Genomic DNA, 20,178 nt, shown 5'->3' on the forward strand with positions numbered 1-20,178 from the left:
GATTTGAAAAGATCAGATTTGTGCGTCCACACAGCTCTGAAAACATCAGATCTGAGTCACATTATCGCAAAAAATCAGATTTGGGCCACTTCAACCTGGTAATGTGAACGTAGCCTATGTAGTGAAACTCTAATCTAATCCACCCTCGCATTAGTGGCAACAAAAGGCACTGAAGCATGGAAAAGGCAAAAGTTAACACCATAGGACTAAAAAATAAAAAAACACCATCTCTGAATTCAAGCTATGCTTTTTCCAGCAATGGGATATAGCTGCAAAGAAACATTAAAAGAAACTATCCTAAAAGTAAATTGTGATAGAATATAACTCACCTCCCATGTGTGGTGGAGGTCCACAAAGCAGGACCACACCTTGGCCTTCACGAACCCTAACTGGACTTCTTCTCTGGGTTTTAAAATCCTCCAAATCTGGTACAGAGAGAGAGTGAGAGAGAGACAGAGACAGAAACACAGGTCAACCACATCCTGGCTTTTACTTTAATTCAGGATTCTCATTTGGTTTTGTTCAGAGAACCTTACCCTTATTTTTTTCTTAATCGCCCAGAGATGTTGACTGTCACTTCTGACTACTTATTGTTGTGCCAATAACTAATATTCAAACCTATAATATGCAAATATAATCTTGCAACTGCGGCTTTAATTGCTTGAGTAACATCTTTGGCTACCGAATCTGACAAATGTGACAAAATAGTTGTGAGGAGAACATCTAAAAAAAAATGTAATGGCTGCATCCTTGATTTTGACTGATTTCCATCTCATGGCTTCACTAAATACATTAATAGAACTGACTACTATGAGGATCCACAAGGCTACCAGATCAGGCAAAAAACCAAGAAAACCAGACAAAGTCTCATTCAACTATTCGGACACAGACAACGTCAATGTCAAAACAGCTGGACGAGTTCTGGAGTTATGATCATCTTGTAATGATCATCAAATGAACTTATCACCGAAAAACAGTGGTATTTTGTCAAATAAACACACAGAACTGTCAAACCACTTACAGATGATTGCTTTGAGGTCCACGTGAGCGCGTGGCAAGACGGCAGCTTGCTTTAAACAGAATAATTATTCCAGCTTCTCAACCAAAACAATCAAACATATTTTCGCTCAGCATACTTTTGTTTGTTTCTCTTCAGAAGTGAACAAATTGTGATGGAACTTGTCTGCACCTTACGTGCACCTTGATTCGCTGAGGGAGTTTTGTCTGGGGAGTTGAATATTCAAACAGAATATTCATGAGCCATGCATCCGTTCTCAAAACAACTCAATACCCAAGTGCCCACGCTTTTCTCTCTTTCTCTCACACAAACGCACACTGTGCAGATGCCATCCTCAAAACAGGGGGCTCGATAAACATTGGGGGAGTTTTTTTCCGGCTGAACGGGGCCCTAAAGTACAGTGCTGCTGTGCTATAAGTTACTTTACTGCCTGTTGTCAGGAAAACTTTTCTTCAATATTCAGTTTTCTTCTTGAATGCTTCATTTACCTCATGTTCACTTCATATGATAGGCCAATACCGGCTCTGAAAGCCAGTCTCACGAGACCCGAATAATTAACCAGACTTATTCAGCCTTGGAGCCGTATTTACAAAGCATTTGTATGTCCTATCTGATACTGCATACTTTGTTTCATCTAAGCAAAGTAAGCACCTCATGGCCATGAAAATTAAAACCACATCAAAGTAACATGACATTTGTCACTATCTTGAAAGTACTGATATAATATTACAAAATGGTATTATTAGTAGTACTAGAAGTACTAGCAGCAGTAGTAGTATAATCAGTGGTCTATTTGAGAAAATGAAAAAAAAAAAATCCTCCACATAAACAACCCTCTTCTTGCCCTTCAAGATGTGGACAGTCAATATTTTAATTCCATCTATATGTGATATTTACACACCGAGCAGCCTTGGATGTATCAGAAGTTCAAACAAAAAAGTTATGACCAGGGAAGATGCATATGCACCTATAAATGAGGTGATTATGATGGTGAAGTTGGTAATGCATCCACCGGAGATGATGCTGAAAAGATATCCAGATAACAAAATCTGTGGATTTTCTTTAGAAATCAGTTATGATAACGAGCACTAACCAGTGAAAGACATATGGATTCCATAAAACTGATCACTGGAACTCAATCTTCAGGGATTATCTTAATACGTAATTAAATAAAAGGACATAAGAATATAAAAAATAACGGTGTCAGCAGTGTCTCCAGTATAAGAACTCTTAGGCTGATGCTGACATATACTTAATACAAGTCTAATTACTGTAAAATCACAGAGGATACACTCTGTTCTACGTAAAAAAAAAATAATAATAAAAATTGTCGTCTAATCACAACATATGACAAGAGGAATCTCAAAAGTTTCACCCCCACCATTGTCAATTGGCTCCATCATTCTCCATTTATTAATTTAATGATAGTATAATAACTGAAATAAAAAAAAAAAAACCCAACAGGAAGGAAAATTTCCCCCAAGAACTTACGCCAAGTAATAATCAGAATCAACAATCTAAATAGCTGCATTAATGTTTAAGCTGGAAACAGGGCTGTTTGTGGTTCATCATTTTTGTTCTTTTAATTATTTAAAACTATTAAAAAATGTTATTGTTAATCTCAGCAGTATTGACCGTAATTTTGACCGTAAAACACTATACAACATTGAAATAAATACACATAAAACAAAGCATAAATACATATGAATACAAATAAACAGAGTAAAAATAAAAAAAAATCTTAATTTGTTAAATTTCATCAGCAGGAACTGACTTAATTTAACAAAGGAGGAATTTTGTGATTAATTTTTGTGATTAATATGATCACAAACATGCACCAGCCATACATTATTATTGCAGGGTCTAATAAAGAAGTATTCACTTTCCACATGCTTGAGAGACAGCTGGAACCATTTACAACAACCACAGTTAATAAATAAGTGGTCTTTTTGGTTATTTTATATCACCCTAAAGCAGGAGTGTCAAACTCGACCACTAAAAGGGCCATAATAAAAAATCTCAACAAATCCGTGGGCCAGAAAACGTCTGTTTTATTTCCTTTTTTAATTAACATTTTGCGATAAACCAAACTGACCATTGCTTATACTGAAAACTAAATTACTTTTGCGGGCCAGATAGGATTGTTTCTCGGGCCTGATCTGGCCCACAGCCCTTGTGTTTAACACATGGGCTCTAAAGCATATAATTTATCTTATCAGCTACCTTCCTTACCAGTCTGCTTACCTTACTGGCTATGAAACAATATGGTGCACTGTAATGTGACACACCCACACAAATGTTTACGTTTATATAGAACCATGTGTAGAATAAAATAAAACCAATAGTATTAGCAATTGACATGTCAAACTCTGCAAATAGTAATATTATAAAAAACAATCGACACAACAAACTGTCCTATTCTAGTGCACTAATTGGTTGTGCATAGTGCACAGACACTTCATCTAGAAGTGTAAAGGATTCACTAAATTGTCGTCGGCTTCAGCTACAAGTGTTAAAGACAGGGGATCCCTCAGCAGCACTACCTGCTTTTGAAAGCTGGATAACAGAACACGTAAGTAAAATCCATTACAAATTTGGGTACACTGACTTTACAGTCTTAAACACGAGATTTTGCAGTTTTTGCCAATGTTGTGCCTGTTATGTTTGAACTTATTGTAAATTGTGGCGCAAACTGAGCTGCTTTAATGCTGACTGGATGCAAGTTATCCACCCAGAAGTATAGCAAACTATTATGTCTACAAACCCGCTGATTTGGTCTATAAGGAGATTCAGATTCTACCGATCTTGTGAAAATGTGTCAAGTTAAATGTACTATATTTAAGCAACAGAACACGAGAGGGAGCGTGTTACTGCAAAATAACATCACCATAAAACTGATGCAATATCAAGTTTAGCTCAGTTTTGTCAGTTTTTGCCAGATCAATATTAATGTTATTTTGTTCCAGCCAGTCTGTAAAGCATCTTACAGCCCATTTAGTTTGGCGAATGGTGTTGGGTTCATTTCTGGCTGATTCCAGGTTGTTCAGCTGTTCTTCTGTCACAGCTGCCGACTGAAAAGCTGCTCAGTGGTGATGACAGTTTGGGAATTTAGTGTCGTCTCATCTTCAGAGTCTGACCAAATTGGCTGTCGGTCAAATGTGATCTTAAAAGTATCCAGTTTCTGTTTGTGGCAAAGTAAGAAGTAAAAACGTTCAAATGGCTCGAGCGTCTCCTACAGCTGTCAAAGTCGTTGCTTAGCAACGGCGTCTCAGTGGAGTGACAGTGTTTGTGAAAAAAAGTGATGTTATGGTGAAATAACAGCACGGTTAGAACGCTTCTCAACCAATCAGCTTGCGTGGCCGGAACTGACTGCTGTATAATTAACTCTAATATTAAGTGATGTTTCCCAGACATGGCTTAAGCCTAATCATGGACAAATTTCAGCGTCAGTGTAGAATTACCAATGTAAATTCATTTTATTCTAGGAGACTGACCCTAAGTGTGCTAAAGAGAAGTTGACAGTACACAAAAGTGAAGAGTGAATGAATTAAACAGCATGTCTGAAATGGAAATATTAAATTAGAATGCAATGCACACTGTACACCACTATTTCTGTTGAAACGATGTAAACACAGCATAAATTTATAGCATTAAATAAATAAATAAATAAATGAACAAAAGAGACTTTATCGGCCCAGCATAGAGAAATAGCCCCCCTTTTTAGCACAGCTCTGAGGCTTGATGAATTTCAAAGCACCAAAATCCCACTCAGAAACAAGGTTGCTGATTGGTCGTGCCTCAGGGAGCAATTGGAAATGTAAGTTATAGGCTTTGCTGATTCATGGGGAGGAGAAGGAGGTCAGCTAATAAACGTCTCATTGCCAAAGAGCTATGTCTATTACGAAGATGGCTTCATTGATTCTCAAAGGCATAAATCCTCTTTTAAACAAAGCTGAGGCTTGTAGATGCTCTGAAAATGAGCATATTCCCATGAAATGCAATGCAAATCCCTCCCAAAAGTACTGGGACACTTCTCTAATTGCAGATAAAATCAACCTTCTGGAAAATATGCGAATTTGTGTCACTCTTAAAAGGTTAATTGCGAAATGTTCCACATGCAGCAGTAGAAAAACGCTGGGAGGTAATGAGCCAATGAACGTTCAGAGCGAAATGATTGTAGGGTGCTATTTAGGACTAATGTCAGTATGTCCCACTTCAGTGTACCTGAAAAGTCTCAAATCAAGTATGTGCAATGTTCGGAAGACTGGAGATAATACTGCAGTGAGGAAAAGAGTTCCGAGAAGACACGATACGCCTTTTCCTATTTCGATACCAACACTAAAACCTTAAATACTGGCAGACACTGACTGTAAGGTACATATACACATACATATATATATACACACACATACATACACACATACATACACACACAGACAGATCATTTCATGTATTCACTTTGTAGTGAAAATGGCCATTAACTACATTTATTCATTTTTCAATCATTAAACAAAAAGCAAAAAACATACATTTAAAAGAAAATTACACAATAACCTTATTAACTATATATAATACCAATTTTGAAGTATTTAGTATATCCACCCCTTGCCTTCCTTTTCCAATCTTTTCAGTAGACTTATATTCCACACCTCCAAAGTTCAGCTTGTATTTTTTGCTTCACTCAATCTTTTGGCCATTTCCTTTTCTTAGTAGCGGTTTCTTGACAACTACACCCCACAAAGGGTGGACAGAAACACCTGTGGATGTTTTCAGATCTGAAGTAAGAGTGGAGCTTGATCTCTCAAAGATGAAAGCTGCTGTTTATCTGATATTGACAGTTTTGGTCGTCTACCAGATCATGTATGGTCGTTAGGAGTGCCATTTTCTATAAATTGTTTGGAAACTCCATTTACTTTCCTTTGACTTTCCCGTTCCTCATGCAAGAATCATCATATATCTAATCTCCTGAGGAATATCTCCTTTAGCCATTTTAGATGCACATGAGACATCTGCAAGGCAGCTAAGGTGAGTTTGGGAAGTTGCTTGTGTCTTTGCATGCATTATGTATGAATCTAAGTGTCTCTTTGAAGGGTAACAATGTCAGTGACAGCTGTACAGTTGTAACTTGTGACAGTACGGTGCACAAAAGTGAAGAGTGGACAAATTAAATACTGACAGATCTGGTATTTTACTTAGTGCTGGAGGCTTTTGTGTACTTTTCTGTTAAATATACATTTCCTGTGTTTTTTTCCTGACACTGAAAAATAAATATTTTTTACCCAATGGTCGTTTTGACTGGAAATTAAATAAAGGGTGGTCTCAGACATTAATACAGCACTGTGTACATTTTTTTAAAATTACTATGCATTAAAATGAACATAAAATGACCTCATTACTTTATTCATATTTCTCATAACTCTTATTGTTGTGTAACTTTTATATGTGACCAGAACAGAAGAGGGTTTTCTGAATACTGGTTCCTTCTTTCTGTTGCTCCTAAGGAGTTTTTCCTCACCACTGTCACCTGGCTTGCTTACTAGGGGCTTGGACCTACAAATACATACAAATTAAATCTACATAGCCAATTCAAACAACTTGGGACTGCAGGGAAAATCCCCGTTAACAACTGGAGCAGTTTAGTAAATCCTTTTTGACCTGTATTAAATTGAGAAAAGTACAAAAACACCATATTTTGTGTTTTACCTTATGAACACTTTTTTTTGGTAAATATTCCCTCATCCTTATTGCTTTCTATTTTTATCTGCATTTTACCTACTGTCCCAGCTTTTTTGGAACTGGGTTTGTGATTGAATTGAATGGAAGGCGGATGTCTAAAAGTACCGTGCTCAAACTGCTCTACAGCCCTACAGAAAGAAAAGTAATACTTTACTTGAAGGGTGTCTACATAACACATCTATAACATCTTATATAAACACTTCATAACATGTTCATGAATGTTTAAATCAACGTTTATAAAGTATACATGTTTTACATGATATTAATATGGACTAGTATGTCATTTTATTGAGATACATCTTTCAAAATAAAAATCCACATTTTTTTATTTAAAAAAAAAATATAGCATTTTTTTAGGAACACGCCTCATTTCTGGTCGGCCAAAATAAAAATGACCTCGCTTTAACCCATAGGTTGCTAAGTGCTTTGACACTCAGGCATGTTTTACTTATACTTTCTATTGCCTTTTAATTATCTGTTTTTTTTTCTTCTTAAGCATTTGTTGCTTTTTATGTGACTTTAATACACAGACAGTAAATTACTCTCAAATATGCTAAGGAACAATCATTCGACTGAATCTTAGTATGGTGTTGTGCCTGAGTATCAAAGCACTTAATGACCGAAGGGGTAAAGCAAGGTCAATTTTATTTTGGCTGTCCAGAACTTTTTGAAACCATTTTGGGACGATATCTGCTTTGTGACATGGTGCACTATCATGCTGGAAGAAGCCATTAGAAGACGGGTAAAAAAATGCACATGGTCAGCAACAATACTCCAATAGTCTGTGGCATTCAATCGATGATTGATTGGTATTAACAGGCCAAAACTGTGCCAAAAACAATTCACCATGCCATTACATCACCTCCACCAGCCTGCACTGCTGACACAAGGCATGATGGGCCCATCGATTCATGCTGTTGGTGCCAAATTTTGACCCTGCCATCTGTGTGCCTCAGTAAAAACTGAGATTTATCAGACCAGGCTACATTTTTCCAATCTGAACAGTTTTGGGAGCCTGTTCCCTCAGCTTTCTGCTCTTGGTGACACAAGCGGAACCCGACAAGTTGGTCTGCTTTTGTAAATGGAAAGTATAAGTAAAACATGCCTGAGTGTCAAAGCACTTAGCAACCTATGGGTTAAAGCGAGGTCAATTTTTTTTTGGCCAACCAGAAATGAGGCGTTTTCCTAAAAAAATGCTATATATATATTTTTTTATTTTATTTTGAAAAATGTATCTCAATAAAATTACATACTAGTCCATATTAATATCATGCAAACCATGTATACTTTATAAACGTTGATTTAAACATTCATGAACATGTTATGAAGTGTTTTATAAGATGTTATGAATGTGTTATGTAGACACCCTTCAAATAAAGCGTTACCAAAAGAAACACACAGCTAAAAACAGGACATAAAAACAGTACTTTTAATGTGGCTGAACTCTGACACTGAGTATTGGTTCAGTGCCATGTTTATAACTGCCTCTGATAACTTTTTCCACTTTCAGCACCTTTTAATGAATGAACAAATCCAACACTATCAACTTTGCCTTCAAATAACACCGACAAATCCTTCAGAATCAAACAGATCTAGTAATCCATAATCCAGTCAAATCCAACAAATGTTACAGAGCACAGCAAAACTTACGCAAAGGCACTGGAAGGAATCTTTTCAAGCTAAAAATAATAGAGGCCATAGGTTTAGTGCTGAATCCTGAGCCTTCAGAGCTGCATTAATAAGCAGGAATGCGTCAGTTACTCATTAGTGAGGAAGCACTCGTAACCTGTGATGTACAACCGGTTTAACAGACAATGTCCAAAGAAGCTTAACATAAGACCGAGTCTTAAACCTGAAAGAAGCAGACACGCAAAAAAGATAAAGAAGAAAAACTCCCTGTCTAAGCACAGGAAACGCTGAACAAGGACCCAGATCACAGGGCAAGATCACTGTCCTCTGGGTGTGAAACTGCAGTCACTTTAAGGTTGGGTATGGAGCTAAATGGCTTGTCTGCCTATCAATTAGGCAAAAGCTGCAGAGTTTGAGATGGTAGGGTTGGTAAATTATAGTGTTTGGAAATTACTGTGTAGGAGTGGGTATTACACATCCTCAGACTAGACTGCATGTTCAGTTGAAGTACAAACAAACCTTTTCAGCCTATTCAGACAAAACTAGCCTATTTAGTTTACTGCTTCAGCAAGATGGCACACTGAAGAACTGCTTCAAGACATCTTGCAGCAACTTTTTTTTTTTTAAATTACGGTCTATTCCACATAAATTAAGCAACGTAATACGTTGGTTTGAAGTGAGTAAAAAAGTCCACACACATACAGCCTTTCTTCTCTAAAACTTACTCAGAATCTCCCCCTAAAGATGACTGAGTGTAAGCCAAATCAACATACATCCATTTGTTTGTTATATGAAAACACAGTAATAATAACTGCCGATCTGCCTTGAATTTTCGAAAAAATGAACATCACAAACAAATAAGACACAGTTAATACATCATGGTAAAGATAAGTTAGATCCTCAATTGTCCGGAAGTCATTACTAAGAAAAGAAAATACACAAAAATGTGCAAATCAGAACTCAGGACAATGGACTCCCAGCCCAGACCTCAACATGATTGAACGTATTTGGGATTGTCTGAACCATGAGAAGCGGAAAATACAACCAATTTGTAAGACTGAACTTTTGACATGTTTACAAGAAGCACGGAACAAATCGCTACAACTTTCTGACATACATACATACAATTTTAGATATTTGGGTAAATATTTTAAAAGCCTCTTCACTTTTACTTTTTCTTACTGTGCACGATATCAAAATCAGAACTGAACTATAAGTTTTTCTACGTCAATACTGTTCTCAAACTCTAACCATATGCAAAAGCACATGACAAAAATGGAGCTAAATGTTATTTTACATTTTGATTTCTCAAGTCATTTGTCACATACACATACACTCACCACGCACTTCATTGAGAACACTAAAGTACACCGGGTAGGGTCTCCTCTTACCCTGAACACAGCAATCTTTGTGGCAGGGATTCCACAAGATGATGTTTGGAAACATTTCTTTGAGATTCTGGTCCATGTTGACATGACTGCATCAGGCAATTCCTGCAAATTTTTCAGGTGCAATTTCATCCAGCAAATCTCACATCCCAAATGTGTTCTACTGGATTCAGATGCAGTGACAGGGAGGGCCGCTGAAGAACACTGAACTTATAGTCATGTTCATGAAACCAGTTTGGGACGATATCTGCTTTGTGACATGCTGCACTATCATGCTGGAAGAAGCCATTAGAAGACAGGTAAAAAGATGCACATGGTCAGCAACAATACTCCAATAGTCTGTGGTATTCAATCGATGATTGATTGGTATTAACAGGCCAAAACTGTGCCAAAAACAATTCACCATGCCATTACATCACCTCCACCAGCCTGCACTGCTGACACAAGGCATGTTGGGCCAATCGATTCATGCTGTTGGTGCCAAATTTTGACCCTACCATCTGTGTGCCTCAGCAAAAATTGAGATTTATCAGACCAGGCTACATTTTTCCAATCTTCAAATGAACAGTTTTGGGAGCCTGTTCCCCCAGCTTTCTGTTCTTGGTGACACAAGCGGAACCCAACAAGTTCTGCTTTTGTAGCCCATCCACTGTCAAGGTTTGATGTGGGGTACATTCTGAGATGCTTTTCTGCTCACCAGTTGTTCAGAGTGGTTATTTGAGTTTCTGTATTCTTTCGTTCAGCTTGAACAACTGGCCATTGTCCACTGACTTCTCTCATCAACAAGGCACTTCTGTCTACAGATGCTCCTAATAAAGTGCTCAGTGAGTGTATGTGTATTACATATACTTATCGCCGTTGTATCTTCATTTTTTTACTTTTTTTCGGTTTTTGACATAATTTGAAAATATTTGTTATCCTTTATATTGTATGTAAATTTTGTGATGATTGGACTAAAACAAAATGAACCAAAATGACTTGGAAAATGTCTGGTTCCACTGACTTACATTAACAGTAAAGTAGGTTTTTTCCTTCTCCTGTAAAGTTACCATTTTGGAGATACAAGGTTTTTTTCTGACAACAGCGTTATGCTTACATCTATGACCTTCAGACACTGCTGGAATTTGGTAAATCATTCAGGCTATCTGCACCAGCTCAAGACAGCAGAGAACCAGACCCTGAGACCAAAATGACATCTGATGCTGACGAAGTGAGGCACTGTGAGACGTAACAGAAGAGCGGCGGCATTATGGTGTCCATGCTAAGGCTAATCCCAAAAGACTAGCTGTCCTCCGATGGCGGTCACGAGAGCTGGCAGTAAGGTGGGGCCCGGTGTGGATGGCGGGGAGAGTGAGTGGGGGATGGTGCGTGAGTCCCAAGCTCCTGGGTGCCGCCTCCGGTCCCGCAGTGAGGCCACTTCAATTTACCTCGTGTTTGACCCAGGCGGACGAGCTGCGGAGCAGGGGCGGTGACGAGGAGCTGGAGCAACAAGCTCGCGTTTCCTCTCGGCTCAGGTGCTTTTTAAAGAGTGGAGAGGGAATAGAGAGAGAGAGAGAGAGGGATGAGCAGCAGCAGCAAGAGACTGAGGACTGACGAGCTGAAAAGCTCGACTAAGAAAAGGACTGAAAAGTCTAGCTAGAAGCCACTGAAAAGTGGCCAGCGTACGTTTTTGGTTGATTGGTGAGTGAAAAAGTTAATGGCTGCTGCAACTGTGAACCCAGCCTCCAGCGTCCTCCTTGAGCCCAGGGTAGCACAGGGCGTGCTACAGCTCTCTGCCTCGAAAACAAAGTCTGACTCCCTCAGACTGCAACTAACTAAAGGTGACTGACTGACTCCAGTATTTTTATTTTTTACTTGTGAGCAATGGCGGGTCTGGGGGTTCCCCATGTTCCTGAGCCATCAAGATCAAAGGCAGCTTTCTGTCACAGCATCTGTCACAGTTCAGCACCTCATGCTGTTGACAGCCGGCGGCCGCGTGGCCACAGTCCTGCATGTCTGGCCACCGGCACTAACAGCAGCTGCGTTTGCTAACCTCGATGGAGCTGGCCTCAAAAAAAGAGCCAGAATCAGTAGGGTAAGTGGCTCCCATCCTGGTGTCTGCGGCTAAACTAAAGCATCTTTTGTTTTTCTCCTCTCTCCCTCTCTAAACTTTTACAGCGGTTAGGGTCTTATTCCCTGGATCGACGTGCCTTGCCTTACAGCTGAACAGCCACTCCCTGTGGCAGTGAGAGGCAAACAGCCTTGAACGCCTTTAAAGAGACTATATGCCCTCCGTTGAGGATTGTTGATTTCTTTTGTTGACTTTTGGTTTCGTTGAGAGACTTAATAAAATCGGCCCAGAGCTGCTCTGAACAGAATTCTCTTCTACTCGTGGTGTCCCTCTCAGCAAACACCCCAAACACTTAAAAAAAAAAAAAACAATAATAATAATAATAATAATAATAATAATAATAATAATAAAAATATCCCTGCCTGATTTTGCTATTCAGCTAAACATGTAACCTTAGTGTCTGCATGTTGCGTTTATTTGTGGAACACCAGTACCAAAGGTTATGACAAAACTCATACTTCAGGAAAGCTGTCTGGTGGTGTACCAGATGAACTGGTAAACCACCTGTTACTAAAAGCAGGGTCTATGCAATCAATGCAGTATTTTTAAAGAAGTGATCAATATACAGGTACCATACTAGTCTTGCTGTACATGCCCTCAATTCCCTAACATTTCACATGTAATTTATTCAGGGGAAGGATAACCGTACCGGCCAGTGCTCTGCTCTGGATATTATATGCAGTAAATGTACAATACACGATAACTGATGATATGATAACTGCTAATTCTGGTGTGAAAGCTAACAGGTGACTGTGTTGGCTAGCATTATAATGAGTGATAGAGGGTCGGGGGGGCATGCTTAGTTGGATATATATATATATATACATATATTACACACACACACACACACACATACAATTTCTGGATTTTGCATAACAACCAACCTTACAGCACGACTCACATCTCAGAGCAGCTGCCAGAATGGAGGCAGAGTGTGCTGCCTATTCACTGCTCTATTTCTGTCAACATGTAATAATACAGGAAGAATCCAAGTCTGGCATAGCAGCATATGCGAAATTGGTCGCACATGTGCTTCATGCAATAACACATGCTGACTATTCATCCCTACAGTTAGGAACAGTCAGTCACAGCAGATAAATCCCTGCTGGAATATTTTCTGTGAATCAAGTTCAAGTTTTGACGTCCATCACTTTCTGGCAACACTAATTAAAGATATAAACCCAACTAAATGAATTTAAAAAGCTGTGCTGAGATGGCATTGAAATCATAGTATGACAGAACAATTAGAGATAAGAAGATCAAATGCCAAACCCTGAAAAATTTCAATAATGTCTGAAAATGAATGCAAAAGCTAATAAGATACCTAATGTTTTATATAATGCGAATGGTTGTCATTTAATTATCTGAGAAATCAATTAACGTAAAAATCTACGGGGTTATACGAGTCAAAATCTACGTCTTATTCCTGAAACAGCCTGATGATTAAGCTTCTGTTCATACATTTTTGTAATTATTCAGTGAACACATTTATACTGTGCTATGGCATTAAACCGGAGGAGAATTTGACAAGTTTAAAGCAGTAGGTCATTGACTAAATACAAATGGACCACTGAGGTGAATTAATTAGCTATGTCTGTAGCCTAGACAATGAACTAGGGGTGCCAGGACATGTTAATATTCATTTTTTTTATTTTTTACATGCTGTACATCAAAAACAGCTCCACTTCATGCTATAAAATGTGTGATATAGGGAGGTTTGTATAATGGGCCGGTTTGAGTATTTCTATAACTACTGATCTCCTGGGATTTTCGCATACAACAGTCTACAGTTTACTCAGAATGGTGCAATAAAGAAAAAACATCCAGTGAGTGGCAGTTTTGCGGACAGCAATGCCTTGTTGATGAGAGGTCAACAGAGAATGGCCAGACTTGTGACAGACTTTCTGACAAAGGCTACAATAACTCCGATAACCACTCCGTACAACTGTGGTGAGCAGAAAAGCATCTCAGGAGGCACAATACATTGATGGGTTGGTAGGCAGATGGGTTACAAAAGCAGAAGACCACATCAGATTCCACATGTGTCACCCAAGAACAGAAAGCTGAGGCTGCAGTGGGCAGAGGCTCACCAAAACTGGAGTTGAAGACTGGAAAAACCAAGCCTGGTCTGATCAATCTCAAGTTCTGCTGAGGCACGCAGATGGTAGAGTCAGAGATCGGTGCCAACAGCATGAATCCATGGACCCAACATGTCTCGTGTCAAAAGTCCAGGCTGGTGGATGTGGTGTAATGGTGGTACGCTTTAGGCCCATTAATATCAATCATCAATTGAATGTTAGTCTATTTGAGTATTGTTGCTGACCATGTGCATCCCTTCATGGCCACAACTTACCACCTTCTAATGGCTAATTCCAGCATGACAACACACCATGTCACAAAGCAAAATCGTCTCAAACTGGTTTCATGAACATGACAATGAGTTCAGTGTTCTTCAGTGGCCTTCACAGCCACTGGATCTGAATGTAACCGAACACATCTGGGATGTGGTAGAAGGGGAGATTCACAGCATTAAAGTGCAACTGAAAAATCTGCAGGAACTGCATAAACAAATGTTTTCACCATCTTGTGGAATCCATGCCATGAAGAACTGAGGCTGTTTTGAGAGCAAATGGAGACCCTACTCAGTGTTCCCAGCTCAGTGAGCATATACTGCTTGGTAGAAGAAATAACTGTTGCGATTATTAATAAAGCATTCATATCCTACACTATTTATTTATTTTCCCCGATGTCCACTTATGACTTTTGTGCGGTTTTATGCACTAAAACATCAGAATTTACTTTAAGAAGGCCATTTCCAACCTCTCTGCCTGTGCATATTGAAACTATAGCTATCACATACTACTGCTGTTTAGCAATACAGAAACAGTGAACCCTTAAGAAGTAAAAAAAAAAAAAAGGGGGCTGTTTCACTTAAACTAAAAATACGTCAACATTAAACGAACTGTGTTGTATTCAAGTAACTTGTTTATGTAAAATGGATAACAATGAAAGTGCATTTCAATTAATGAAGCCTGTATATTTTGAGTGAAAGAAAATTCCATTCCAGTGATACAATAAATTGCACTAAAATGTTTCAATTGTGTATACTGACGGTATCTGTACAACGGCATTTTAGGGCCACTGGTAATAAAAATAAAAATAGTAGACTTCAAGAATAAAATCGTAATATTTCGAGAATCTCGAAGTCTATTATTTTTACTTTTATTAACAGAGGCCTTAAATGCCGTCGTAGTATTTGTCTGAATGGAAATGGGAATCGTTTTGAGTGTAGTATGCCTCATTTTTTTTATCCTTTAGAAAAATGTGAACCCCCAACTTTTAAACTCAGGGTGAATGAGTGGGCTAAACCAAGCTAAAATATGCTGTTGTGTAAATGACACCACAAAAACAATTCATCCAAACTGGGCGGTATCTGCAGCGGCATTTCTACCTTGTACCTCTACTTTTGGTGTTTCACACTTTTTGCATAATCTAAAAAACTCCAGTTCCCTCTGGCACTTCAAAATTTCCTGATGAACAGAACAACGGAAAATTGGAATAACGTCCATTACAAGTCATGAATGAATTTCGGAGATACAACGTTTAGTCCCAACAATAATGACACACGACCCACATGGACTGTGGAGTTAACAGTAGATCTCAAAGCTTTAAAAATGTTTGCATATATCAAATTCTATTACTTATCAAGGACAACGTGCTTCTCCATGATATGAGCCTTTGAACAGTAAACAATTTATTGAATATTAGCGAATTTTAGCTTTTCACAAATACAGTTATCTTCTCAAGCCTGTGCATTACAGTGATTTTACCACAGCTAAGAAGAACCTCTAATGCTTCAGTCTCTGTTTTTTTTTCCAGGCTCCTTAAAGTGCAGACAGTGCTGGACAATGGATGAGACCAATCAATATGACACATAGGGCAGGGCAAACCGAGGTAATAGAGAAGAAATATTAATAACACAAAGTCTGGGCGTCTCATGATGGTGTATTCCTCCCCTGGAGTGTGATGGATGCTGGGGCTGTTTATAAGCACATCCCGAGCCTGGCTGCGGGAAACGGACATCGGGATTCAATCTCCTGCACCCATCAGTCACGGTGTATCTGAACTGCCATTAAGGTGGCCAGCCGTCAAAAGAGAAGCAAAAAGTTCACCCTGCCATCAGAGCTCCCTCCCGGTGTGTCTCATAAAAGAGACAAATGAGCACAGTAAAGTATCAGCTCCAGCCGCTCCGTCAAGGCCCTCCACAATCACATCAGGCCCATCACAAACACTTCCCTGAGCCGAGCCGCAGCAATCAACAGAACAGCCTGGTTCCTCATAGCAGGAGCGCTTCAATCCAGGATCAGTGCAAACGAATCTTACAGACAAAATCCATTTGATCTACACACAAGGCTCTAACTCTGATGTATTTCAAAAGTGTACCACACAGTCTGTCAGTATCAGCAATAATACAGCATTCAACAGCACTGTAATAATACTGCTGAGGAAAGAGATACTCACTAAGCCAGAAAGAAGATCTATGACTGAAAGTGTACCTGTAAAGAAAAATGACAATCTAGGGCAATCTGACAATTTCTGGTCCCTGCACTGTAAGATATACTATTAACGAGGGATATACAATATACACCAATCAGGCATAATACTATGACCATCTCTTTGTTTCTATGCTCATTGTCCATTTTATCAGCTCCACTTATACAATAAGTGTTGTGCTGGTACGAGTGGATCAGACACAGCAGTGCTGCTGGAATTTTTAAACACGGTGTCCAATCACTGTCCACTCACTATTAGACGCAACTGCGTTGTTGGTCCACCTTGTAGATGTAAAGTCATAGACGATAGCTCATCTGCTGCTGCACAGTTTGTGTTGGTCATCCTCTAGTCCAGGGGTTAGAGCTGGGCGATATGGCCAAAAACGTTATCACGAGAAACAAAATTCATATCGTTCGATATCGATACATATCACGATAAATGTCAAATCATGATTTCTTTCACGTTTGAAGGCTGATTTTGCTCCTGGGTGGTTAATTGTGGTTTTAAACTATCACTTATGGTCCGATCATGACAAACACTCTGCAAACAGTGGAACATTTCACTAATCTGTCATGGAAGAGTGGGAGAAAGTTTCTGAGCTGTTTTTATCAGCTTGAAATGCACAGCTGCAATTTCTAATAGTCATGATTTAAGAAAGAAAACTTTTATTTTTAGCTGTCTGGTGACGAGCGCTCGGCTACCCCGCTACAAATGCTGAACAAGTGGCCAACAACAGTGCTAAACTCTTTAGTTTCTCAACAACGTCAACTCGGAGGTCACTGCGGTCACTCCTACCACATCCATGTCAGAGCATATCACAGTATTCAGATACCAGCTAGCGACGACTGGGTTTCTCTATGCTATCGTAGTAGTTTAAGGGGTGAACCGCAGTATATCTGACGCTCGCTGTGTAAAAGCATTATCTGCAGTGTGAATCTCTCACACCAGTCACAGAGTCCTCCTTTTAGGTATGTTTAAACTGAAAGCGGTGATTTTGTGTCTTGTTTGATCTACTGTATCATCAATTCACCGTGTTGTGCCGGAGCGCTGCTTCAATTAGCCAGCAGCTAAAACCAGCTAGCCTGGAAAGACAGCGCTCTCCCGCTCTCCAATGCCTCACAGCTTCCTCTGTTTACTTTCGAACATGAACCACTTCTTTCTTTCACTTTCGTTGCTCGAGAATGCACTAACACTAAAATATGACGGTTTGGTTCTGTAACACGGCGCTGCAGACGTGATTTAACACCACTAAAGTTGTTAGGATGTTAGTAAAGAGGTGAGTTCGCTGTAGGACAGTACAGTTACACCACTGACCTCGTCACTCACACTCGGTCACAGGAGAACAGATCGCCGGTCGCTCCGCTCAAACAGGGACTGTATAACTCCACGTTTCAGACGTTGCTAAAGTATATTTGGCGACCCTTTTTTTACTCGTGGCCCCCTCCCTCTCTAATCAAGTCAAAAAATTCAGAAGTGCGCACTCTCCTGGTGACAGCAGAGTAGTGTCGCTTTCCTTGCAGTAGAAAACGCCACCAGGGCTTTCGCTGAACGTGGAAGTGTGAGAATGGTGTATTATATCGAACATTTATCGAACCTGTCTTATCGCTCTATTGAGGAAAAGTTATATCGCGATACTTATCGTTATCGTTTTATCGCCCAGCCCTACCAGGGGTATTTAATTAAAATTCAATAAGGTCCTGTTAGGGAAAATTTCCACAAGCGAAGGTCCGGAACATCATAAATGTCTAACTTGCATCATGATTCAGTGCCATATACTGTTTACTGAAGTAGTAGTTATATAAACATCTTATACAGTCAACAACTGAATGTCAAATCAAATAAAGTACAATTCAGAAACATTTCAACAACATTTACTGTCAGTTTTCTCTTTTTACGACATGTGAAATAACTTCCCTCTGACTCACTTTCTTCTCTGACTGCTGTTTCTCGCCTTGTCCCTCCCCTGTGCGTGTATTACTCACTCGAGTGTCAGTGCTCATCGTAATGCACAGATCCGATTGGCTGAGTAGCGTCACGTGTGAGATTTATAGCGCATGCAATGGGTCTGTGAGTTTCCCGGGCCACTAAAGCGGGACTGTAAAGGCTAGAAAAGTTACGCCGATTAAAATAGGACCACCCCGTCTAAATTACATCATTCTCCATAGTTCATCGGTTATAGGCCCAAGTCCGGACTCAGACCGCAGTCCGCCTATTAGTGACCTCTGCTCTAGTCCGTCATTAGTGGTCACAGGACGCTGCCCACAGGACGCTGTTGGCTGGATATTTTTGGTTGGTGGACTATTCTCAGTCCAGCAGTGACACTGACGTGTTTAAAAACTCCAGCAGCACTGCTGTGTCTGATCCACTCAGACCAGCACAACACACACTAATACACCACCACCACGTCAGTGTTACTGCAGTGCTGAGAATGATCCACCACCCAAATAGTACCTGCTCTGTGAGGGTCCATGGGGGTCCTGACCACTGAAGAACAGGGTAAAAGGGGGCTAACAAAGTATGCAGAGAAACAGATGGACTACAGTCTGTAACTGTAGAACTACAAAGTGCACCTATATAGTAAGTGGAGCTGATAAAATGGACAATGAGCGTAGAAACAAGGAGGTGATGTTGTGCCTGATCGGTGTAAAATAACAAGTAAAAGGCCTATGTACATTTCCACATTTGAGTCTAGCTATATTTCAGATCAAAGCCTTAAGAAATCCTGCACACTGTGAACCTGAGGTATTGGTGATGATTCACTGTCTCTGAACACGGATCACAGATCACATTCTCCAACAGGAATCCTGACTATATTTAGAATATTTAAACATTATTTAAAACACTAAAGAATTATAATAAGACCATTTCCTAAGTCATCAAATCCAGCAGGAACAATGACTCAAGCATTGCACATTATTATGTCACAGGTCATGTTACTATAAAATAGATTTAAAAAAAATAAATAAAGTAATAATACTTAAACTCACAAGCAATATGGAGACTGGCCTCTCTGCTGAGGATGGTCCCAAAAGAGTTGGAGGCCAGACACTGGTAAATACCAACATCCTCCTCTTTGTTGAGTTGACTGATACGCAGGTTCCCTCCAGAGACGCCGTAGCGCGAGCCAAGGCGCGGAGAAATGAAGGTGTCATTCATTTTCCACCTGTAAAACATGAATTCATGAGTAAGATTGGGCAATGTGACAATATGATGCTGTTTTCATGATAAATTACATCACAATGTGCTTTCCTAAGCTCAGCACAGGTATTGCCAGCATTTCTAAGAGGGTAATGAAACAGTATGAGGAACAAAAACAAATGTAAGTAGAAACAAATCACAACCAAAAATATAATCTTTAACTGTTCTGGAACAGAAACGTTCTCTTTTACCAGTTAATCACACAATTTTTCAGTTCCTTGCAGCACACTGGCTTGTTGTTTTTAACTCATTATATTGGTTTTACCTCCAAATTCCCAAACGTCCATGTCTCACATGATTTCATTAAATTCATCTCTTAACAAGAGTATATGTAACGTACACTGTATTTGTGTGCTTAGACTACAGATTCATTTGGTATCCATCTTTAAATCGGTAATTAAACTCTACTGACAGAGTAAAACACTGTACTTAGACTTTTTTTAATCAAGACAACCATCAGCAAATTATTAAAAGGCCATTGCGTAGCTAAAGTTCATTTTGTTTTAACTGGTTTAGGAGCGTTATACTGGGGTTAGACTGCAAAA

General features: G+C 39.3%; 1 protein-coding gene across 1 annotated transcript in view; it reads right to left on the reverse strand.

The window, feature by feature from the left end:
* Positions 1 to 20,178, reverse strand: part of cntn3a.1 (contactin 3a, tandem duplicate 1) — a 127,167-nt gene that overhangs the window by 53,622 nt on the left and 53,367 nt on the right. Inside the window, exons 4-5 of the mRNA XM_036592141.1 lie at positions 19,423 to 19,598; positions 330 to 425 (exon numbers count right to left, since the gene is read on the reverse strand). Coding sequence (XP_036448034.1) covers positions 330 to 425; positions 19,423 to 19,598 — 272 coding nt within the window. The remainder of the gene's footprint in view (positions 1 to 329; positions 426 to 19,422; positions 19,599 to 20,178) is intronic.

Source organism: Colossoma macropomum, unplaced genomic scaffold, assembly GCF_904425465.1.
Source record: "Colossoma macropomum unplaced genomic scaffold, Colossoma_macropomum, whole genome shotgun sequence".
In the NCBI taxonomy this organism is placed as follows: Eukaryota; Metazoa; Chordata; class Actinopteri; order Characiformes; family Serrasalmidae; genus Colossoma; species Colossoma macropomum.